The sequence below is a fragment of the Leucoraja erinacea genome, chromosome 5 (genome assembly GCF_028641065.1).
Source record: "Leucoraja erinacea ecotype New England chromosome 5, Leri_hhj_1, whole genome shotgun sequence".
Classification (NCBI taxonomy): Eukaryota; Metazoa; Chordata; class Chondrichthyes; order Rajiformes; family Rajidae; genus Leucoraja; species Leucoraja erinaceus.
In genome coordinates, this window is record NC_073381.1 from 97,464,010 (window position 1) to 97,489,286 (window position 25,277).

Consider the following 25,277-nt stretch of genomic DNA (forward strand, 5'->3'; position numbering starts at 1 on the left):
CACCTCTGTGCCTTTTTCTATGGGAAAGAGTCCTCACCACCCAGTGATGACCCCTTTTTCCATCCTCTTGGACTCCCCAGAACAGCCTCCAACACTCTGTAGAAAAATTCCTTCTTACACTATAGGGACTTTAGTTTAGTTTAAAGATATGACGTGGAAACAGGCCCTTTGGCCCAACAGATATTTCCACCCTTGGAAAAAGGTTCGGACAGTCTGTCCGATCTATGCCTGCCATCGTTTTATATTTATCAAGTCTTCCCTCAACCTCCGACGTTACAGAGAAAACAATGCAAGTCTATCCAACCTCTCCCTGTAGCCGAAACCCTCTAATCCAGGCACTATTCTGGTAAACCTCCTCTGCACCTCTCCAAAGCCTCCACATCGTTCCTGTAATGGTGCTGACCAGAACTGCACACAATACTCCAAAGTAATAACAATGTTAATCATTGTGCTAGAATTGATGGAAGATCGCAGTTCCGTTTTCCGAGATGCTGCCTGACCCGCTGAGTTACTCCAGCAATTTGTGACCTTTATCAGACCCTTTTCTCCCAGTGTGTACGTGTCAAAGACTAAAGAGCATGGCTATAAGGTGAGAGGGGCAAAGTTTAAAGGAGATGTGCGGGGCAAGTTTTTTTACACAGAGGTGGGTGCGTGGAACGTGCTGCCAGGGGTGGTGGTGGAGGCAGATATGATAGTGGCGTTTATGAGGCTTTTAGATAGGCACGTGGATATGCAGAGAATGGAGGGATATAGTCAAAGTGGAAGCAGAGATTAGTTTAACTTGGCATCATGGTCAGCACAGACATTGTGGGCTGAAGGGCCTCTTCCCGTGCAGTACCGGTCCATCTTCTTTCAGTCTGGTTCCAATGAACCAATAGGGACTTTGGTTTAGTTTAGAGATACAGCACGGAAACAGGCCCTTCGGCCCAACAAGTCAACACCAACTCGCTAGTTCTATCCAAAACACTAGGGACAATTTGTAGAAGCCAATTGAATTACAACACTGAATGTCGTTGGAGCGTGAGAGGAAACCGGAGCACCCGGTGAAAACACCGCAGGTCATGGGGAGAACGTCCATACGGACAGCACCCGTAGTCGGGATCCAACTCGGGTCTCTGGAGCTGTCAGGCAGCGACTCTACCACTGCGCCATCGTGCCGCCCTTGTACTGTGACTTTGTGAAGCATACAGTGACACTGACTACGAGAGGAGATATTAGAACAGGTGACCAAAGTTTTGGCCCAAGGGTTGGGGTTTTAAGGAGCACATTGAGAACGCAATTTCAGAAGTTAGGAGCTGGTTAACTGAGAGAAAAGGCTTCAGTAACAGGGCTAAGGAATTCACATCCAGTACCAGGATCGCTAAGTGAATACATTCAGTTCAAAGTAGAGATCTGAACACAGCCAGCGGATTTAAATAGGATGACGAGAGGTCCCGAGGGTCTTTCCGCTCGACTTCCATGGATATGATCTGAAACCATAAAAACTCCACCATAATCCCACGCCGACACTAGACATTTTATTATTTTGCTATTTCAACAAGCAGAAAAATGACTGGTAAATGGTATTAAAATGAAATAGTATGTTATTTCAGGACTTTTTCACTCACAGGACGGCACGTTGGCGCAGCGGTAGAGTTGCTGCCTTACAGGGCCAGAGACCCAGGTTTCAATCCTGACTACAGGTCTCTGGCCCTGTCTGTATGGAGTTTGCACGTTCTCCCCATGACCTACGTAGGTTTCCTCTGGGTGCTCCGGTTTGCCCCCCGCACTCCAAAGACGTGCAGGTTTGCAGGATAATTGACTTCGGTAACATTGGAAATTGTCCCTAGTGTGTGTAGGATAGTGTTAGTGTGCGGGGATCGCTGGTTGGCGCAAACTCGGTGGGAAGGACCTGTCTCTGCGCTGTATCTCCAAAGTTAAATTAAAGCTACTGCTGTGATCTTGAAAGGGCACACATGTGAAGACTGGGGTGCCGTGCGTATCACCCTGGCACAGACCTGGCTGGCCCACAGTCCCCAAGAGGCAGACACAAAAAGCTGAAGTAACTCAGCGGGACAGGCAGCTTCTCTTAAGAGACGGAATGGACGGAATTTTGGGTCGAGACCCTTCTTCAGATTGATGTCGGGAAAGGGGGCGGGACAAAGATAGAATGTAGGTGTTTTTAATTTGATGGCCATCCGGGGGAGTCCAAGAGGAGGGGGGTCTGTTGGAGACGGGTGAAGGGGTCATCAATGGGTGGTGAGGACTTCCAAGAGGAGTGGGTCCGTTGGAGTCCAAGAGGAGGGGTCCGTTGGAGGTCTCCAAGGGGCAAGCGGCCAAACCCTTCCCTGCGCTTCCCTGAGGGGGAGGGGGGGGTGAAGGTCGTAAGATCATAAGTGATAGGAATAGAATAATGCCATTCAGCCCATCAAGTCTACTCTGCCGCACAATCATGGCTATCAATCTCTCCCTCCTAACCCCATTCTCCTGCCTTTTCCTCATAACGTCCGACACCCGTACTGATCAAGAATTTATCTATCTCTGCCTTAATAAATCCACTGACTTGGCCTCCACAGCAGTTTGCAGCAAAGAATTGCACAGATTCACCACCGTCTGACTAAAGAAATTTCTCCTCATGTCCTTCCTAAAAGAACATCCTTTAATACTGAGGCTATGACCTCTAGCCCTAGACTCTCCCACTAGTGGAAACTAGTGGAAAATATATCTAAGATGGTGGCATGGGGAGGACGCAAGGAATAAAGGGCCAGTAAGCAGACCGGGTGCTGGAGGGAGTGCACAACCTCGATGATGGAGGGGGCCGCTGGAGGCCCTGTGGCAGCCTGGGGCTTGGCTGGACCGGGCGCCGCTCCAAGAGTGGCAAAGTGGCGCAGCGGTTCAGTTACTGCCTTTCAGCGCCAGCGACCTGGGTTCAATCCCGACTATGGTTGGTGATTGTAGGTTAATTAGTTTGTAAAAATTGTAAATTGTCCCCAGTATGTAAGATAGTGTTAATGTATGGGGATCGTTGATCGGAGAGCCTGTTTGCGCACTGCATCTCTGAAACTAAAAAACTAAAAGAGGCCGAGATGCGGGAGGATGTACAGTGCCTCGACATTGGAGTGGGCCACTGGAGGGCCTGCAGCAGCCTGGGGCTTGGTTGGACTAGGCACCGCTTCAGGAGGCCAAGTGTGAGGACCGGACGAGGCTTGCAGCGGCAGAGCAGCGGTGGAGGATAACTACGGCTACACTTGGCAAGGCCTACCCTGCAATGCCATGACAAGAGATCTTGGCAAGGCCTACCCTGCAATGCCATGACAACAGGCCTTGGCAAGGCCTACCATGCAATGCCACGACAACAGGCCTTCGCAAGGCCTACCCTGCAATGCCACGACAACAGGCCTTCGCAAGGCCTACCCTGCAATGCCACGACAATAGGCCTTCATATGCAGGTTGGGAAATTCTGCACATGGACTTGAAAATGGGGAGGGAATCTGGTGACTGTAGTACAATTCCTATACACTTCCTATCCATCTTACTATTCCTTGTACTCAATCTAAGATGTGCTTATGTATAGTAATACTTTAACTGAACGGTGCATGTAGCAATAAAGTACCATTGAACCATTGCACAATGCATAATTAACAATCAACAGGCCCTTCGTCCCATCGAGTCCACTTCGCTCTTTACTGTTACTTATAGGTACTGAGAGAGGCAGAGGAACTGGATGAAAATGGTCAGGCAGAGGGGAAATGCATTTTATTTAGTTTAGTTTATTGTCACGTGTACCAAGGTACAGTGAAAAGCTTTTTGTTGCATGTTAAAACTCAGTAGGGCAGGGTGCAACTTAACTAAAAGCCAAAAGGCATGTCCCCAACAACTCTCACCAACTTCTACAGATGCGCCACAGAAAGCATTTTATCAGGATGCATCACAGTTCGGTTTGGGAACAGCTCCATCCAAGACTGCAAGAAATTGCAGCGAATTGTGGACGCAGCCCAGACCATCACACAAACTTTGTTCCCATTGACTCCATCTGCACCTCACGCTGCCTCAGCAAGGCCAGCAGCATAATCAAGGACAAGTCGCACCCTGGCCATTCCCTCTTCTCCCCTCTCCCATCAGGCAAGAGGTACAGACATGTGAAAACGCACCACGCCAGATTCAGGGACAGTTTCTTCCCAGCTGTTAACAGGCAACTGAACTATCCTATCACCAAGGAGAGAGTGGTCATGACCTACTATTTACCTTATTGGAGACCTTCGGACTATCTTTAATTGGACTTTACTGGACTTTATCTTGCCCTAAAAATTATTGCCATGATCATATGTACACAGTGGACAGCCTGATTGTAACCATATATTGTCTTTCCGCTGACAGGTCAGCTCGCAACGAAGTGCGTTTCACTGTAACTCGGTTCACGTGACAATAGACTATACAAAAACAAGCATTTTACCCCTTCCTGACCATTTTCGTCCAGTTCCTCTGCCTCTATAAAAACCTATAAATAACACTTAAGGGTGGCATGGTGGCACAGCGGTAGAGTTGTTGCCTTACAGCGCCAGAGACCCCGTTTCGATACTGACTATGGGTACTGTCTGTATGTAGTTTGTATGTTCTCCAGGTGACAGTGTGGATTTTCTCTGGGTGCTCCGCTTTCTTCCCGTTCCGGAGATTCTTTCTGCTGTTATCAGAGGTTAATTGGCTTTGGTAAAATTGTAAATTGCCCCAAGTGTGCATAGGATAGGGCTAGTGAATGGGGTTATCGCTGGTCAGCGTGGACTTGGTGGGTCGAAGGGCCTATTTCCGTGCTGTATCTCTTAACTAAACTAAACTAAACACTCTTGACAGAATATTTCACCATAATAAACATAGGCGCCATTATGTCCCTTCAGTAGCAAAGTAAGAATCCCCATGACAGTACCATGATGAAATACAAGGCGAACTCCAGTATCTGTGTTCTGTCGATGACCCCTCACAGCTGTTTGATATGTCTACTTTTGCCATGCTGCTCTTAAAATAATAGTTATTGCATCTCAGAAGCAATCCACTATTTGCGGGACACTCTGGGCCAATACTTCTGGACTCAATGAAACACGGCATTAGAACAGAAAGTTTTGTTTTTGTTTGTAGTGTCGGATGCTGGCTAATACAGAAAAGAACACAGAGTGCTGGAGTCGCTCAGCGGGTCAGGCAGCATCACTAAAGAACATGGATAGATGTCATTTCGGGTCGCCACTCTTCTTCAGACTAAAACTTCAAAATTTTGTTTTTATTTTGTCAACCTGGACAATGTAATTATTCCCCCAAGTTCCAGAACTCTATTATTTTTGCTTTTATTCTTAATCTCGCTGTGGGGTTGGAACTCAAGTGTTTTCCGTGAAGGTCAGAGAGGAGCAGCAGCCAGAAGCAGCGAGAGCGAGTATTGGCTGGAAGTAGGTGAGTCAGGGGGAAAGAAGATTTAAAAAGAACGTCAAAGGCTCAGGTTCGAGTAATTTATAAATTAGCCCTAAAGTAATTGATTAGGTAGCAGATAAATACATACATAGAAATACATAGAAAATAGGTGCAGGAGTAGGCCATTCGGCCCTTCGAGCCTGCACCGCCATTCAATATGATCATGGCTGCTCATCCAACTCAGTATCCTGTACCTGCCTTCTCTCCATACCCTCTGATCCCTTTAGCCACAAGGGCCACATCTAACTCCCTCTTAAATATAGCCAATGAACTGGCCTCAACTACCTTCTGTGGCAGAGAGTTCCAGAGATTCACCACTTTCTGTGTGAAAAATGTTTTTCTCAACTCGGTCTTAAAGGATTTCCCCCTTATCCTTAAGCTGTGATCCCTTGTCCTGGACTTTCCCAACATCGGGAACAATCTTCCTGCATCTAGCCTGTCCAACCCCTTAAGTATTTTGTAAGTTTCTATAAGATCCCCTCTCAATCTCCTAAATTCTAGCGAGTACAAGTCGAGTCTATCCAGTCTTTCTTCATATGAAAGTACTGACATCCCAGGAATCAGTCTGGTGAACCTTCTCTGTACTCCCTCTACGGCAATAATGTCCTTCCTCAGATTAGGAGACCAAAACTGTACGCAATACTCCAGGTGTGGTCTCACCAAGACCCTGTACAACTGCAGTACAACCTCCCTGCTCCTATACTCAAGTACTAAAGAAGTGCAGCAGTAGAGGAGCAGCCTTGTTGAGGTGAAGTGCCTTGGTGAGTAAAGTGAGAGTCTTTGCCTTGAGAGTCTTCGGCGAGGAGGCTGAGGCAAGGAGGCTACACTTGATCGAAATTTGTGATTTTTTTGGTTCACTGAAGAAATGGCAGGCAAGTTGGAGCAGTGTGTTTCCTGCAGGATGTGGGAAGTCAGGGGCACCGCTGGTCTTCTGGAAACTACCCCTGCAGAAATTATGTCCAGGTTCAGCTCCTGAACAAACGTGTTGGGGAACTGGAGCAGCAGCTGGATGACCTCAGGACCATCCGGGAAAACAAGAGTTTGCTGGACAGGACCTACAGTGAGGTTGTTACGGCAAGGATGCAGGAAGAGCGAAGGTGGGTGACTGTGAGAAAGGGGAGTAAACGTGGAGTGCAGGAGACCCCAGTGGCTGGTGCCAAATGAAAACAGGTACACCCTCATGGGAGCTGTCGGGGGCCGACGTCGCTTCTAGTCCGAACCGCGGAGAGGTTGGTGGCTCCAATCCTAGCGATGAGACTCGACCGGCGAGAACGCCGTCGGGCAGAGCCGTAGTGGTGGGTGACTCCATTGTCTGAGGAGCGGACAGGAGATTCTGTGGCGGCAGACGAGACTCAAGGATGGTCTGTTGCCTCCCTGGTGCCAGGCTTCAAGATATCTCGGATCGACTTTAGAACATCCTCGTGAGAGAAGGTGAACAGCCGGCAGGTGGGCACAAACGACATCGGGAAGAAGAGGAAGATCTCCAACATGAGTTTAGAGAGTTAGGAAGAATACAGAAAAGCAGGACTTCTAGGGTGGTTATCTCTGGATTGCTTCCAGTACCTCATGCTAGTGAGGACAGGAACTGGGAGATAGGGGAGCTGAATGTGTGGCTGCGGGGCTGGAGCAGGGAGCAAGGATTTAGATTTATAGGCCACTGGGATCTCTTCTGGGGTAGAGATGACCTGTTCAAAAGGGACGGGTTACATCTGAACTGGCGGGGGACTGACGTTCTGGCAGGCAGGTTTGCTAGTGCTACATGTGTGGGTTTAAATTAAATAGCGGGGGGGAGGGGTTGACAAATTGGGAGCATAAAGATGGAGTTAAAGGGGAAGTGAGTACAGGAAAAGTTACAAAAGATTCCCGAATTAATGGAACAAAAGTTTTAGAAGGGATAAGAGAGTAAGGTCAGGGGCAATAGTGACCGGTGTGAGAGAGGAGGTGAAAACCGAAGTTAAAAAGTTGTCTAGGAAATAAAGTGGACGAGCTTGAGGCTCAGTTAGAGATTGACAAGTATGATGTTGTGGGAATTATAGAGACATGGCTGCAAGAGGACCAGGGCTGGGAACTGAATATTCAGGGGTATACATCCTATCGAAAAGACAGACAGGTGGGTAGCTCTGTTGGTAAGGAATCCCTTGCGAGGGGTGACATAGAATCAGGAAGTGTAGAGTCAGTATGGATAGAACTGAGGAAGAGTAAAAAGACCCTAATGGGAGTTATCTACAGGCCCCCAAACAGTAGCCTGGGTATAGGGTGCAAGTTGAATCATGAGTTAAAATTGGCATGTTGTAAAGGTAATGCTACGGTTGTTATGGGAGATTTCAACATGCAGGTAGACTGGGAAAATCAGGTTGGTACTGGACCCCAAGAAAGGGAGTTTGTGGAGTGTCTCCGACATGGATTCTTAGAGCAGCTTGGGAGCAAACCAGGGAGAAGGCAATTCTGGGTTTAGTGTTGTGCGATGAACCGGATTTGATAAGGGAACTCAAGGTAAAGGAGCCATTAGGAGGTAGTGACCATAATATGATGTTTTAATCTACAATTTGAGAGGGAGAAGGGAAAATCGGAAGTGTCAGTATTGCAGTTGAGCAAAGGGGACTATGGAGGCATGAGAGAGGAGCTGGCCAAAGTTGACTGGAAAGAGACCAAGCAGGGATGACAGTGGACAACAATGGCAGGTATTTCTGGGAATAATACAGAAGGTGCAGGATCAGTTCATTCGAAAGGGAAGAAAGATTCCAAGGGGAGTAAGGGGAGACCGTGGCTGACAAGGGAAGTCAAGGACAGTATATAAATAAAGGAGAAGAAGTATAACATAGCAAAGATGAGCGGGAAGCAAGAGGATTGGGAAACTTTTAAAGAGCAACAGAAGATAACTAAAAAGGCAATACGGGAGGAAAAGATGAGGTACGAAGGTAAGTTAGCCAAGAATATAAAGGAGGATAGTAAAAGCTTCTTTTGATACTGTGTGAAGAGGAAAAAATTAGTTAAGACAAATGTGGGTTCCTTTGACTGACAGGTGAATTTATTATGGGAAACAAGGAAATGGCAGACGAGTTGAACAGGTACTTTGGATCTGTCTTCACTAAGGAGGACACAAACAATCTCCCAGATGTACTAGTGGCCAGAGGACCTAGGGTGACGGAGGAACTGAAGGAAATTCACATTAGGCAGGAAATGGTGTTGGGTAGACTGATGGGACTGAAGGCTGATAAATCGCCAAGGCCTGATGGTCTGCATCTCAGGGTACTTAAGGAAGTGGCTCTAGAAATCAAAGGTTCTAGGAGCAGAATTAGGCCGCTCGGCCCATCATGGCTGGTCTACAGCATCTCCAGTCTCTTATGCCTCCAGGTTTGATCGCTGACCTGTCTCAGCAGGGGGACACTAGCTGGGAGAAAACCACTGCACTCAGTCACAGATGGATCAAACTGTGATCTAAAGTCGCCGGTCTCCACGGCAATGTATTGGGGAGTGCAAGATGAATATTTAAAATAAGTGTCGCTTTCCCACAACTTAGACCAAAGCATTCCTCCACACGCTGGTAATTTTCACGTTTTAAACAATTGCATACACAAACTAATTACTGCATTCATGAGAAACTAGTTCACCCAACAACTTCAAATAAAAATTGTTGTCAGGTCCAGCAACTATTTAATCGACAAAAATTCCATTCCTGCTAAATTCCTTTTCAAATATTATTTCAATTTAAAATTTAATGAACTACTTAAAGAAGCATTAAAGTCATCAGAACTGCTTCAGAAAAAAGGAATCTGATTACGTGCGCTAATGAATTTGATATGCTTCATAGAATGTTCCGATGATTTGGGTGGTAATAAGTGGCTTAAAAATAGACAATAAATGCCGGTATGAATGTTTGATAGTGTTAGGTTAGACGATCTTTAAAAACACACGAGACTAAGTGGGACCAGTTGGGTCTCTGTCACACAGGAGGCTTGGTCCCGCAACGCAATATTCCACCACTCACCCATAGCCCCCAACTGCACAGGCGCACCTCATTTACCCTCATCCCTAGCACTCTCTCCCCCTCCTCCACCCTCCCTCTTCTTCCCCCTCTCCTCCTCCCTTCCCCAATCCCTCCCTCGCCTCTCTCTTCCTCTCCTTTCCCCTACCCTCAGTCACTCCCTCCCTCCATAACTCCTCTCCCCTCCCTACCCCACTCCTCTCCCTCTATCCCCCACCTCCCCCACTCCTCACCCATCCCCCCCCACTATCCCTCCTCAGCTCCCCCACTGCCCTCCTCTTCCTCTATTCCCCACTACCTACCCCCCCACCCCCCCCCCCTCCTCTACTCCCGCCCTCCTCTCCTTCTCTTTCCCCCTCCTATCCCATTCTCCCTCCTCACCTCCACCCTCTTCATTCCCCTCTCCTCCTCCTCCTCTCCCCAAATCCATCCCTCACCTCTCTCTCCCTTTCCTTTCCCCTACCCTCAGTCACTCCCTCCCTACTCCCCTCCTCACCCTCTATCCCCTCTCCTCCTCTGCTCTCCCTCCCCAGGATCTCGAGGTTGCCGCTCCTCTCCCTTCTTGCGTGCCCCGGAGGAGCATCAGCCGTCGGTGCCCACAGAGCCAGGCCTGGGTTCGGCCCGGAAGCACCAGCAGCTACGGCCACGCCATCGTGTGGGGGGTGGGAGGGGGGGGGGGGGGGGAATGACCGGTCCCACCCCGGTCATTCCTTCTTCTCCCCGCTCCCATGCAAACGTTTGAAAGCGCATATCACCGGACTAAGGAACAGTTTCTTCCCCTCTGGAATCAAACTTCTGAACGGTCCTTCCATAAGCTAGGGTACTGTCTGATTCACCTCAACCCCATTGCGGACATTGGACTTTGTCTGTGGAACTAGTGTGCTACAATGCTGAGAACTACATTCTGCACTCTGTATCTTCCCCTTTGCTCCATCTGATGTACCTGTGTTTGGCTTGATAGAATTCATGTGAGGTATGATCTGATTTGACTGGATAGCATGCAAACAAAAGTTTTCCATTGTACCCTCGATGCATGTCATAATAGTAGTCCTAAACCTGACTACAGCAGTTCACAAAGGTGGCCTATTAATACCACCTCAAGAGAAATTAGAATAGACAGGGTCTCGACCCGAAAACATCACCGATTCTTTTTATCCCATTGAATTACTCCAGCTGTTTGCATCTATCTGCACACTAGACACACTATATACTATGCGGCAAAATGGTGCAGCTGGTAGAGCTGCTGCCTCACAGCGCCAGACACCTGTGTTTGATCCTGAACTCGGGTGCTGTCTGTGCGTGGAGTTTGCATATTCTCCCTATAACCGTTTCGGTTTCCTCTGGGTCCTCCGTTTTCTCCCCACGTTCAAAAGTCGTGCAGGTTTGTAGGTTAATTGGCCTCTGTAAAATGGTCTCTAGTGTGTAGAGAATGGATGAGGAAGTGGGATAACAGAACTAATGGTGGCACATCGGTAGAGTTGCTGCCTTACAGCACCCAACACCCGAGTTCGATGCTGACAACGGGTGCTGTCTGTACGGAGTTTGTACGTTCACCCTGTGATCGGATGGGATTTCTCCGCACCTCTGGTTTCTTTCCACATTCCAAAGAAGTACATGTTCATAGGTTAATTTGGCTTTGGTAAAATTGACAGTATTAGTGTGTGTGGGGATCGCTGATCGCTGCGGACTCGCTGGGCTGATGGGCCTGTTTCTGCGCTGTATCTCCAAACTGAACTGAACTAGTATGAATGGGTGATCGGTGGTCGGCGTGGACTCGAAGGTCCGAAGGGCCTGTTTCCATGCTGCATCACTAAACTAAACTAACCTAAAACAGGGAACTGCAGGTGGTGGAATCTTGTGTAGAGCACGGAGTAACTCAGCCGGTTAGGCAGCATCTCTGTAGGACGTGGATAGGCGATGTTACGGGTCGGGACCCTTCTTCAGAAATTAGAGAGGCCCAATAAAGATTAACCTGACCTGTCAATAGGTGCCCATAGAATGAGAACAAAGAAATCGGAAACCATTTATGTGAAAGCTGCCAACATATTCGGGGGGGGGCAGGAAGGAACGGCAGGTGCTGGTTTAAACCGAAGATAAGACACAAAAAGCTGGAGTAACTCATCTCTGGAGAGAAGGAATGGGTGATGTTTTGTGTCTGAAGAAGGGTCTCGACCCGAAACGTCACCCATTCCTTCTCTCCAGGGATGTAACATATTAGGTGTGATCATCAGCAACAAAGTCTGGGCCTCCCTTGGTATGGCTGCAAAATGTGAGTGCATAAATGTGTTGTCTCTCACCTGCTGCTGTGAATACCCCTCTGCGAGAGTGTCGGAGTCACAGAGTTGGTGTTCCAAGAGTTCTGGCTGATAGCCTCGGACAGCTGTTCTCGCCGGGCCTAAAGTTAACGAGAGCACGGTGAAACGTTAGCGCGGTTTAAATAAAAATCTATAAATGGTTCCACGGCTTTGGGTGGCAAGTCAAAACCACAGGGGCTGCTGGAGAGAGGTGCTTAGTGTGAGGTCAAGGAGGGCAGCTCTTGGGTTTCTGGCTTACGATGAACATGTGCAGGTGCGAGAGGCTTCCCAATGTGCACCCATTTTGAAGCTTCAGAGCGGACGTCTGGAAGGATTTAACTCCGATCCTTCAAAGCTACTGTCGGTGAACCTGACAATAAATGTTTTCCAAAGGGAACTCTGATTTCAGGACTTGCTTCCCCTGAGGAGAAAGTAATTGCTTGATGGATATTGTCTGAAATAGAGCTTCTTAGAGCAGTTTAGTTTAGTTTGGAGATACACCGTGGAAACGGGCTCTTCAGCCCACCGAGTCCGCGCCGACCAGCGATCTTCGCAAACTCACACTCTCCTACACTTATACCAAGCCAATTAACCTGCAACCCTGTACGTCTTTGGAGTGTGGGAGGAAACTGAAGTTCTCTGAGAAAACCCATGCAGGTCACGGGGAGAACGTACAAACTCCGTACAAACAGCACCCGTAGCCGGGATCGAGCTTGGATATCTGGCGCTGTGAGGCAGCAACTCTACTGCTGCACCACCATGCCACCCATGTAATGGCAAGGTTTTTAAACAGAGGGTGGTGGAGGCCTGGAACGCACTGCCAGGGGTGGTGGTGGAGACATTTGAGATGCTTTTAGAAATTCAACGGCTTTCTAAATCTCTGATCATCTCCTCCAACCCTTCAAGGTATCCGTGCTGCTCCAATTCTGTTTCTTTGCACAATTCCCAAATTTACTTAATGCCTCCAGCAACCACTGCCTTATGGGCCTGTTCCACATAGGCGATTATTTTGGCGATTGTCACAGTCGTAGCAGGTCGCTGAAAAAACGGCGACTGGATCCCCCTCTACGACAATGTCTACGCCAATGTCTACAACAACCTAACTCCTAGTCGACGTCAAGCTACGGGAAGCTATGGACAATTGGCGACGTATTAGGACGTCCGCCTACGACCACACCTACGACAAGCAATGTCCACCCGCACCAAGCTTCGAGAAGGTAAGACAATTCAGTCGCCGGTTGACGTAGGTTGGCGTAGGTAGTCGCCAATGGAATTCACCGAAGTCAGCACCCGGCGACAACCAACGTCACCTGGCGACAACCTACGCCATCCTGGCGACAACCTACGCCATCCTGGCGACAACCTACACCATCCTGGCGACAACCTACTCCATCCTGGTGACAGCACCTACATCAGGCTACGATTGTTGGCGTCAAGCCCTAGTGCGCCGACTGTCCCCGAAAATGTTTGAACATTTCAAAATCCAGCGGCAACCAGACAAAAGGTGTGACTGAAGAAGGGTTTCGGCCCGAAACGTTGCCTATTTCCTTCGCTGCATAGATGCTGCTGCACCCGCTGAGTTTCTCCAGCTTTTTTGTGTAACCTTCGATTCTCCAGCATCTGCAGTTCCCTCTTAAACAAAAGGTATGACTCTTTGTGCGACTGAGGAGACCATACAGGCGCCTGTCGTCACCTAAAAAATTGCCTAAGTGGGACAGGGACATTAGACGCTGGATTTTCTTGCCTGAAATCCCTCCGCCGCATTTTTCTCCTTTATCCACATCTTTTGAAATGGTCCTAAGGAATTCGCCCTCCAAATCTCCATCTGTCTCCATATCTCATTTTGTGGACATCCTTTTTAATAACATTCTTGGAACAATGCTTGGAACAATGTCATCACGATAAAGGTACTTTAATGGAAACACACCTGAATACTCATTTGAGTCGGACCATCACTTGCTCGTAGATGGACACAAATGCTGGAGTGACTGAAGAAGAAGGATCTCGACCCGAAACGGCACCCCTTCCTTCTCTCCAGAGATGCTGCCTGTCCCGTTGAGTTACTCCAGCATTTTGTGCCTGCAGTATCTTTGGTTAAAACCGGCGTTTGCAGTTCCTTGCTATCACTTGCCAGTTCTTAACTGATTGATTGAAATGTACAGCATGGAAACAGGCCCTTTGGCTCACTGAGCCCATTTCTTTTTGATTCTCCTAACCTTGGTAAAAGACTCTGCACATTCACTGTCTCTATTCCCCTCTGGATTTTATACACCATAATATCACCCTTCAGTCTCTTTAGTCTTTAGTCTTTAGCGACATAGTTAGGAAACAAACCCTTCGGCACACTAAGTCCGCGCCAACCAGCGATCACCCACTACACCAGCACCATGCTACACACTAGGGACAATAGACAATAGACAATAGTTGCAGGAGTAGGCCATTCGGCCCTTGGAGCCAGCACCGTCATTCAATGTGATCATGGCTGATCATCCCCAATCAGTACCCCAACAATTTACAATTTTACTGAAGCCAATGAACCTGGGATAGCGTACAAACTCCGCACAGACAGCACCCGTAGTCAGGATCGAACCCGGGTCTCTGGTGCTGTGAGGCAGCAAGTCTACCGTTGCGTCACCGTGCGCAAAGGAAAATATTCTAATCTGCCCAACCTCTCCTTATAGCTCAGACTCTCGAGTCCGGGCAACATCCTCATCAATCTTCCCTATATTCTTTGCAGCCTAATGACACTTCGCATCGCAACACATCATTTGTCAATGATAAAAGCTGATTTTTAATAGTCGAACACTTGGCCATTGCCCAGATTGGCCAGATTCCGCAGAACCAGACAAAGATTTCAGCATGATGTTTGCTGAAGTAGACTGCAACTGTGGTTTATTGAACCAGGGCTCTATGCACAGTAGGTTATGGGGAGAAGGCAGGAGATTGGGAGGGTGTGGGAAAGATTGAGCAGCCATGATTGAATGGCGGACTAGACCCGATGGGCCAAATGGCCTAATTCTAGTTTGACATGAACATGAACTAATGAACCCGTCTTAAATACTTTCATGACATGTTCATGAGTAGCTAGCTGAGTAGTTTAGTTGAGTTTAGAGATACAGCATGGAAACAGGGCCTTTGCGGAGTAGACCCGAATAGGTCACGTGGCCTAATCCTACGATTTATGAACAGTACACAAAGTTCTGGAGTAACCCAGAGAGTCTGGCAGCATCTGTGGAGGACATGGAGAGTGGAAATTTCTGGTGATAGAACATAGAACAGTACAGCACAGGAACAGGCCCTTTGGCCCACAATGTCTGTGCCGAACATGATGCCAAGTTACACTAATCTCTGCTTCCACATGGGCCACATCCCTCCATTCGCTGCATATCTATGTGTTAAACAGATCTCATCTGCCTGTACATGATTCATATTCCACTATTCCCTGCACTTCCATGTGCCCATCAGGAAGCCTGCTATCGTATCTTAAACGCCGCTATCGCATCTATTGCGAATACATTTATCGGGACCCTTCTTAAGACTGATGGCATGTAGTATAATAATCTCAACTTGCCCGTTAATTCCCCCCACAGAGGAGGCACGGTGGTGCAGTGGTAGAGTTGGTGCCTTACAGCACCAGAGACCCATGTTCCATCCTGCTATTCTCCCCGTGACCTGCACGGGTTTTCACCGGGATCTCCGGTTTGCTCCCACATTCCAAAGATGTACAGGTTTGCAGGCTAATTGGCTTGGTAAAAATGGGAAATTGGCCCGAGTGTGTGTAGGATAGTGTTAGTGTGCAGGGATCGCTGGTTGGCATGGACTTGGTGGGCCAAAGGGCCTGTTTCAGCGCTGTATCTCTAATCTGAACTAAACTATGATGCTGTATGTAAGAAGGGACTGCAGATGCTGGTTTAAACCGAAGATAGACGAGAACTAAGATGCTGCCTGACCTGCTGAGACCATGCACCAAAATTGGTTAAAAATCAATAAGAGGGACGGTGTAATCGTGGACAAATCAGCTGCTGTGTTAAATATTTGGCCACTACAAATATATGGCAACATTTAACATCAAATGTACCAAACATAATTAACTGCAAGGAATCCTATAAATATTTTATTTTAAGGTTCTTCATAGTCCCAACGGCCATACTGGGCAGAGATGTTACAGGTATGTCTGAACAAATCTGTAGCTTTAAAGAATAACTGTCTCATTTCCCGGCATGTAGTATAATTATTAGTGTGGAATAAACAGCACAGCATTGAATAGTGGAGCGAGAACCTTGTACATTTGTTTTTTTTTCCATTTTTAGTTTAGTTTAGTTTAGAGATACAGCGCAGAAATAGGCCCTTCAGATCACCGGGTCCGCGTCGACCAGTGGTCCCCCATACACTCAGCACTATCCTACGCACACTAAGGACAACTTACAGTCTTTTACCGAAGCCAATTGACCTCCAAACCCGTGCGTCTTTGCAAAGTCTCCAGAGGTTTCCGTTCAGGTTTCCGAAATGTGACAGGGGCATTAGTGGGACCGGGGCATTACTGTATATCAGCTGCTCATGGGAAAGTGGGTCGAGAGTACTGGGGCTGTGGCTAAGCCTTGTGATAAAAAACAAAGTGTGTATTGATCATTGAAAGAAAGGCAGATGCCTGCATGCCAGCTTTAATCACGTTTGGGAGAGTGTCGGAAGGAACCATATAATGGCTTCCAAGAGTGTGTCGGCACTTCAAGGCTGCACCGCAGAGCCAGTGCCTGAGACCTGGGTTCCATCCTGACCTCGGGTGCTGTCTGTATAGAGTTTGCACGTTCTCCCCGTGACTGCGTGGGTTTCCTCCGGGTGCTCCAGATTCCTCCCACGTCCCAAAGGCATGCAGGTTTGTAGGTTATTCGGCCCTCTGTGATTTGCCCCCGGTGCATAGGGAGTGGATGAGAGAATGGGATAACATAGAACTAGTGAACGGGTGATCGATGGTCAGCGTAAACTCGGTGGGCCGAAGAGGGTGTTTCCTTGCTGTCTCTCTAAACATAACAAATGCCCTCAAGAAGATCAACAAGATGTTGAAGAGTAAACTGTCCTGGATTATCATTGCGGACATTGGACTTTGTCTGTGGAACTGGTGCGCTACAATGCTGAGAAGTATATGCTACACTCTGTATCTTCCTCATCGCTCTACCTGTTGTACTTGAGTTTGACTTGATTGTATTCATCACTTGGACTTGATTGCATTCATCACTCTGGAATCTTTCACCACATTGCGAAGAACAACATTCTGTATGTTGATGGACACAAACTTCTGGAGCAACTCAGCGAGACAGGCGGCATCTCTGGAGAGAAGGAATGGGTGACGTTTCGGGTCGAGACCCTTCTTCAGACTGAGAGTCAGGGGAGAGGGAGGCATACAATACAATTCAATTCAATACAATACAATTTATTTCTTGTCATTTGAACCCAGAGGTTCAAACGAAATTTTGTTTCTGCAGTCATACAAACACGAAGAACCAAGACACAACACAATTTACACGAACATCCATCACAGTGAATTTCCTCCTCACTGTGATGGAAGGCAAAGTCTTATCTCTCCCCAGCACTCCTCGTTCTCCTCCCGATGTCAGAGTCAAAGCCCCCGGCGGGCGATGGTAAATAAGTCCCGTGGCAATTATAAAGCCGCGCCAGGCGATGCAAGGCCACGCTCCGGGTCTTGATGTTGGAGCCCCCGGCGTGCGCTAACAAGTCCCGCGGCCATTTAAAGCTGCGCCGGGTGATGTAAGGCCCCGCTCCAGGTCATCCTCAACCCCGCAACTCGGGCGGGAGAAGTCGCCGTTATGGAAGCCCCGAAAAGAGGTCTCCCACCAGGGACCCGCGGGCTCCCGGTGTCACCGTCCACCAGACCTGTTGTTGGAGCCTCCGAATCTCCTGGGTCGGGCCGCAGCAGCGCGCCACCACCGCTCCTCCAGCTCCGAACTCGGCCAGCTCCACGATGGTGGGTAAGTCCACAGCCCCGCGACTGGAGCCCCAGGTCGTTCCGGTTGGAGGCCGCTCCACGGTGCTCGGCCCCAACGACAACGGAGACCCGACAGAGAAAAGGTCGGGTTCTCCGTGCAGGGGAAAGATTTTTAAAATTGCTGAGAACTATTGTGGGCGGCACGGAGGCACAGTGCCAGAGACCTGGGTTCGATCCCGACCGCGTATGCTGTCTGTAAGGAGTTTGAAGTTCTCCCCGTGACCTGCGTGGGTTTCCCCCCACAGAGGAGGCACGGTGGTGCAGCGGTAGAGTTGGTGCCTTACAGCGCCAGAGACCCGTGTTCCATCCTGCTATTCTCCCCGTGACCTGCGCGGGTTTTCACCGGGATCTCCGGTTTGCTCCCACATTCCAAAGACGTACAGGTTTGCAGGCTAATTGGCTTGGTAAAAATGGGAAATTGGCCCGAGTGTGTGTAGGATAGTGTTAGTGTGCAGGGGTCGCTGGTTGGCATGGACTTGGTGGGCCAAAGGGCCTGTTTCAGCGCTGTATCTCTAATCTGAACTAAACTATGATGCTGTATGTAAGAAGGGACTGCAGATGCTGGTTTAAACCGAAGATAGACGAGAACTAAGATGCTGCCTGACCTGCTGAGACCATGCACCAAAATTGGTTAAAAATCAATAAGAGGGACGATGTAATCGTGGACAAATCAGCTGCTGTGTTAAATATTTGGACACGACAAATATATGGCAACATTTAACATCAAATGTACCAAACATAAATAACTGCAAGGAATCCTATAAATATTTTATTTTACGGTTCTTCATAGTCCCAACGGCCATACTGGGCAGAGATGTTACAGGTATGTCTGAAAAAATCTGTGGCTTTGAAGAATAACTGTCTCATTTCCCGGCATGTAGTATAATTATTAGTGTGGAATAAACAGCACAGCATTGAATAGTGGAGCGAGAACCTTGTACATTTGTTTTTTTTTTCCATTTTTAGTTTAGTTTAGAGATACAGTGCAGAAATAGGCCCTTCAGATTACCGGGTCCGCGTCGACCAGTGGTCCCCATACACTCAGCACTATCCTACACACACTAGGGACAACTTAGTCTTTTACCGAAGCCAATTGACCTCCAAACCCGTGCGTCTTTGGAATGTGGGAGGAAACAGGAGAAACCCCACGTAGGTCACAGGGAGAATGTACAAACGTACAGTGCGGAGACAGGCCCTTCGGCCCACCAAGTCAGCGCCAACCAGCAATCACCCCATACACGAGCGCTATCCTACACACTAGGGATAATTTACAATGTGTAGAGGCCAATTAACCTACAAACCTACATGTCTTTGGAGTGTGGGAGGAAACCGGAGCTCTTCGGAGATAACCTATGCGGTCACAGGGAGAACGTTCAAACTACGTACAGACAGCACCCGTGATCAGGCTGGAACCCGGGTCTCTTGCGCTGCGAGGCAGCAACTCTACCGCTGCGCCACCGTGCTGTCTTTAACGTTGTAGATGCTCTGTGCCCATCCAGATGCTCCGGATAGGACCAGGTCTCACATAGAGTTGCCAACTGTCTCATTCCCAAATAAGGGACAAAGGTCAAAATAGGGGACAAATTCACGACGGCAATTCGTTGACCGACTGGGCAGTGGCTGGGTGAATGATAAGTTGTCCCGGGTGCTGGACTGCACACAAAGCCCAGCCGGCGGGCCAGCTGAGGAGTTTTGGCCCGGGCCGCGTGACGTCACGTGCAAAGTCCGGCGCCCCATCCAACGCATGGACCGATGATCGGCCATGAGAAGGAGGGGGTGGTGGTGTCGGCGGTAAGCGAAGGTCCGAAGGTCGGACAACTGGCCGGGCTGCTGACAGACGGGGCCACAGGTGAGGCGCTGCTGCTGCTGCTGCACTCCATGGGCTGCACTACGTCGGGACGGGTGATGCGGGGCCGGACGCGGCGCTCTGACCCGACAGTCCCTTCGACCCGAGTAGTAGCGGTCAAATACGGGACAAGGGCGGTCCCGTACGGGACAAACCAATTTAGCCCAATATACGGGATGTCCCGGCTAATACAGGACAGTTGGCAGCCCTAGTCTCATTTGCTTTGCATTTTTGCTTGGAACAGGGAGAGCAAGGTTAACTTGAAGATAGAGAAGTCAATGTTCATTCCACTGGGATGTAAGCTATCCTAGCGAAATATGAGGGAATGTTGTATCCTTTTCGTCACCCTACCTGTTGTACTTGGGTTTGGCCTGATTGTATCCATATATTGGATTTAATCTCTGGACCTTTGCGCGACATCGCTGAGAACTAATGTCGGCGGCAGGGTGGCACAGTGCCAGAGACCTGGGTTCGATCCCGACCGCGTATGCTGTCTGTAAGGAGTTTGAAGTTCTCCCCGTGACCTGCGTGGGTTTTCTTCGAGAACATCGGTTTCCTCCCACACTCCAAAGACGTGCAGGCTTGTAGGTTAATTGGCTTGTTTTATTATGTAAATTCAATAAAATATTTTATTATTAATGTTTGATGTTTTATGTATCATTCTTAACTGACACTGTATGTCATGTTGATACATGTGGGCAGAGCAACAAAGCAAATTCCTTGTGTGTGAATACTTGGCCAATAAACTTATTCAACTTATTCAAACTGAGTCTGAAGAAGGGTTTCGGCCCGAAACGTTGCCTATTTCCTTCGCTCCATAGATGCTGCTGCACCCACTGAGTTTCTCCAGCATTTTTGTGTACCTTCGATTTTCCAGCAACTGCAGTTCCTTCTTAAAAACCTATTCATTCATTCATTGGTATAAGTGTAAAATTGCCCCTAGTGTGTGTCGGATAGCGTTAGTGTGCAGGAATCGCTGGTCGGTGCGGACTCGGTGGGCTGAAGGGCCTGTTTCTACGCTGTAACTAAACTAAAACTTTGTTCTGCACTCTGTTTCTTCCCCGTTGCTCTATCTATTGTACTTGAGTTTGACTCGATTCTATTCACAGGTAGAACCTTGTCTATGGAACTGATTTACTACAGTGCTGAGACCTATACTCTGCGTTCTGTATCTTTCCCTTCCCTCTCCCTATTGCACTTGAAATTGGCTTCAACAGTACAGTATTACCTGATTAAATTGGGGAGCATACCAAGCAAAGATTTTCACAGGGACGATAATAAAAGCTAAATCTATACGTGGGAATCTTTTATGGACTGAACACTGGCAGAAAGTTGTAATCTGATCCCCCAGCCAGTCTCTCTTAAAACTGAAGCATGGTGCTCTTGAGGAAGAGAGAGGAACAGTATTATTTGCGCTCTTTAATATGGGTGTAAAATACCAGCAAATGTACCTGCGGTGCTTTGGTTTAAGGCACACCAGAAATCAGAGCAAACCCAATTTCCTCCCCCCTTCTTTCAGTCTGAAGAAGGGTCCCGACCCGAAATGTCACCCATCCTTTTTCTCCAGAGACGCTGCATGACCCACTGAGTTAGTTCAGCGCATTGTGTCTATCTTCGGTATAAACCAGCATCTGCAGTTCCTTTCTGCACACTGTGGCGCAGCGGTAGAGCTGCTGCCTTACAGCGCCAGGGACCCGGGTTCGATCCTGACTATGGGTGCCGTCTGTACGGAATTTGCACGTTCTCCCTGTGGGATTACTCTGGGTGCTTCGGTTTCCTCCCACACTCCAAAGACGTGCAGGTTTGTAGGTTAATTGGCTTGGGTAAATGTAAAATTGTCCCTAGTGGGTGTGGGATAGTGTTAATTTGCGGGGATCGCTGGTTGGCGCGGACTCGGTGGGCCGAAGGGCCTGTTTCTGCGCTGCATCTCTAAAACTAAACTAAACTCAAGTACAGATACTATTTTGTCAGGGCACGTTTTGTAAAGTTACTGGGGTTCCCCTACATAGCAGTTCTCCAGGTGATGTCTAGAAATTATTCCTTGACTGGTCAAAGTTGCAGCAGTGGACTCTAGTGGAATTCCATCCGACGGATCTGAAGTTTCCTTTAGTCCAAGCGGTAACAAGGCATAAAAGCAGTCGTCTCCATGTAGAGACCACAATGTTGTTGGGCCATCCCTCGCGAGACAAAGAAAATAGTCTGGATTTGCAAAATGAATGCATTGTCATTCGAAATAGGTTCAGACCCACTCAGCAACCTAAATCTGGAATCTGTACTTCTGTACTGGAAGAGATGAAGAAAAGCTGGAATAGTCAATTTTCTCCTGCAGGGGAGTGTTCGTTGGGGGAAAAGAAATGGAGAAGCGAGGAACTGCAGATGCTGATTTACCAAAAGAAAAGGCACAATGTGCTTGAGCAAGAAACAAGGAACAGCAGATGTTAATTTACAAAAAAAATGCTTGAGTAAAGGCAAGGAACCGCAGATACTGATTTACACAAAATAAAGACAAATTGCTGGAGTAGAAACAAGGAACTGTAGATGCTGGTCTATGCAAAAGGACACAATGTGCTGGAGTTACTCAGCGGGTCACGCAGCATCTCTGGAGAACATGGATAGTTGATGTTTCGGGTCAGGACCCTTCTTCAGACAGATTGGGGTTGAGGGACGTGAAAGGTGGAATAGAGGAGGGGCAGTTTAGCTTAGTCGGGAGTGACAGATGGAAACAGGCCCTTCGGCCCACCGAGACCACGCTGACCATCGAACACCCGTTCGCACTATTTCTACATTATCCCACTTTCTCATCCACCCGCTGCGCACGAGGGGCAATTTACAGAGGCTGATTAACCTGCAAGCCCGCACGCCATTGGGATGTAGGGGAAATCCTGCAAACTCCACTCAGATGGCACCCGAGGTCAGGATCGAACCTGGGTCTCCTGAGCTGTGAGTCAGTGGCTCTGACCGCTGTGCTGCCCCACTTTGTCAGGAAATGGGTGGTGTGTTTATGGAACAAGCTGCCAGAGGAGGAGGTTGGGGCAGGTCCAATAACATTTTAAAGACACTGGTACAGGTGTAGAGCATAGAAGCAGGCCCCTTCGGCCCAACTTGCCCATGCTGACCAAGGTGCCCCATCCACACTTGTCCTACCTGTCCGCGTTTGGCCCATATCCCTCGAAACATTTCCTATCCATTCACCTGTCCAAATGACTATTAAATGCTGCTATAGTACCTGCCTCAACTACCTCCTCTGGCAGCTCGTTGCATCTACACACCATCCTCTGCTCAATAAAGTTGCCCCTCAGGTCCCTGTTAAATCTTTCTGCTCTCACCTTAAACCTTTGTCCCCTGGTTCTTGATTCCCCTACTCTGGATAAAATAGTGCATTTACCCGATGCTCTCATAAGATCACCCCTCATCCTCCCGCGCTCCGAGGAAGAGAGTCCGAGCCTGCTCAACCTCTCCCTGTAGCTCAGTCCCTCGAGTTACGGGCAGCATCTTCGTGGATATTTTCAGCACCCTTTCCAGCATTCCTCTTTGGGAGCCTTTGGGATGTGGGGGGAAAGGCTGAGGACAAGCGGACAATGTTAGAGCTAGTGAAGACGGGAAAAAGTGCTCGCCTGGTGGATCTGAAGCACGTCGAGGCAACCTGTGGCCGTGGAAGGCGCCACGCAAATGCAAGTTGCCTCCCCGACTGTGGCTCTGGGCGTTTCCTTGGAGCCCGGCGGTCAGAAGCTCCTGCCCCGTGAAGTTTGGCAGGTTCGGGTGAGCAAGAGCCAGACGGGCGCAGCCGCCAAGAATCGACCAAATATTTCCATGCTCCCTGGCACACTCCCCTGGCAGGAGATGCTTCCTGTGGTTCAAGGTGAGGGGGAGACAGTGGCTCAGCACAAGTATGTTTTTGCTAGCACACGCTGTTAGTGTGTAATGTAATCCGAGCACGTGGGCTAATGGCAACATTGTGCGTTGGGTTGGAACTCTGTCTGTGTTATGCAGAAACATAGATAATAGGTGCAGCAGTTGACCATTCGGCTCTTCGAGACAGCACCGCCATTCAATATGATCATGGCTGATCATCCAAAATCAGTACCCTGTTCCTGCTTTCTCCCCATTCCTTTCTCCCCATTCCGTTAGCCCAAAGAGCTAAATCTAACTCTCTCTTGAATACGTCTAGTGAATCGGACTCGACTGCCTTCTGTGGCAGAAAATTCCACAGGTTCACAACTCTCTGGGTGAAAAAGTTTTTTCCCATCTCAGTCCCCTTATTCTGAAACTGTGACCCCTTGTTCTGGTCTCCCCCAACATCGGGAACATTTTTCCTGCATCTAGCCTGTCCAATCCCTTAAGAATTTTATGTTTCTATAAGATCAAGAAACTGTCCCTGAACCTGTAGGTGTGCGTTTTCACACTGATGCCTGATGGGAGAAGGGAGAAGAGGGAGCGGGCAGGGTGTGACTCGTCCTTGATTATGCTGCTGGCCTTGCCGAGGCAGCGCGAGGTATAGGTGGAGTGCAAATGGAAAACTGGAGGCAAATAATAAAATCTGAGATTATTGAAGCTTGGATTCTCTGCTGATGTGAGGTTGAGGGGTAATCTTAAACAGATGTTGAAAATCATGAGGGGAATAGATGTAGTGAGAGTAGAATTAGGCCATTCAGCCTATCGAGTCTACTCCGCCATTCTGGAGTCTACTCCGCCATTTTGGTCCGCCAAACCAGAGTTCTGGTTTAATATAAGAGGGCAAAGATTTAATAGCAACCTGAGGGGCAACGTTTTCACACACAGTGGGTATGTGAAACGAGCTGCCAGAGCAAGGAGTGGAGGCAGTTACTGCTATAACAGCATTCAAAAGACCCTTGGCAACTTAGACCCTTGGCAACTTAGACAAGGGCCTGTTTCTGTGCTGCACTGAACCGTGACTCTGTGTCCCCAACAGCTTAGAGGTGACAGTATTTCCTTGAGTCAAGCCGACGCTGCAACTTCATACCAAAGATTCTGACAAAGGGATATAATGACCAGATGCACCTCATAAAGTGGTCGAACTGGGAAAAATAAACAAACGGCCAATTTTCAAGTGCTAGTGGAAAATGCCAATGGTTAGCTTTTTTCTTTGGCTGCGATCTGTAAGAATACTGTAAATACATTTTGCAAAGACATACTTTGTCTGGTCCTTCAAGTGGAATCATAAACACATTCTTTTGGATTTGGAACGGGCTGGCAGAACCCAAGCAGACTGCAGTTTGGTCTGTGATGTGGTTTACTGACATTTCCAAAAGATTCGGATGAGCCTTGACATAAAAGGCCTCAAAATTAACTGAGAATTGTAGGGATTTAGAGTAATCCCCAGGAATGAACAAGAACCCGGCTGACAGGTTGGAAATATCCAGCCCTCGACAGAGAAAGTCTCATCAGAGTGGAAAGCATTTTCTGAGACGGGCATCTTCGGGAGCTGGCCTGCCTCCACTACAGTTCCCATCTCAGCACGGTGGTGCAGCGGTAGAGTTGCTACCTTGCAGCGCCGGAGACCCGGGTTCGATCCCGACCGCGGGTGGTGTCTGGGCGGAGTTTGTACGTTCTCCCCGTGACCTGCGAGGGTTTTCTCCGAGATCTTCGGTTTCCTCCCACGCTCCAAAGACGTGCAGGTTTGTAGGCTAATTTGCTTGGTGTAAGTGTAAAATTGTCCCTAGTGTGTGTGTAGGATAGTGTTAATGTGCGGGGATCGCT

General features: G+C 48.5%; 1 protein-coding gene across 2 annotated transcripts in view; it reads right to left on the bottom strand.

Moving 5' to 3' along the window:
- Positions 1-25,277, bottom strand: part of LOC129697628 (kinesin-like protein KIF6) — a 453,653-nt gene that overhangs the window by 24,478 nt on the left and 403,898 nt on the right. For both annotated transcript variants that reach the window (XM_055636340.1, XM_055636341.1), the window contains exon 16: positions 11,716-11,813. In XM_055636340.1, coding sequence (XP_055492315.1) covers positions 11,716-11,813 — 98 coding nt within the window. The remainder of the gene's footprint in view (positions 1-11,715; positions 11,814-25,277) is intronic.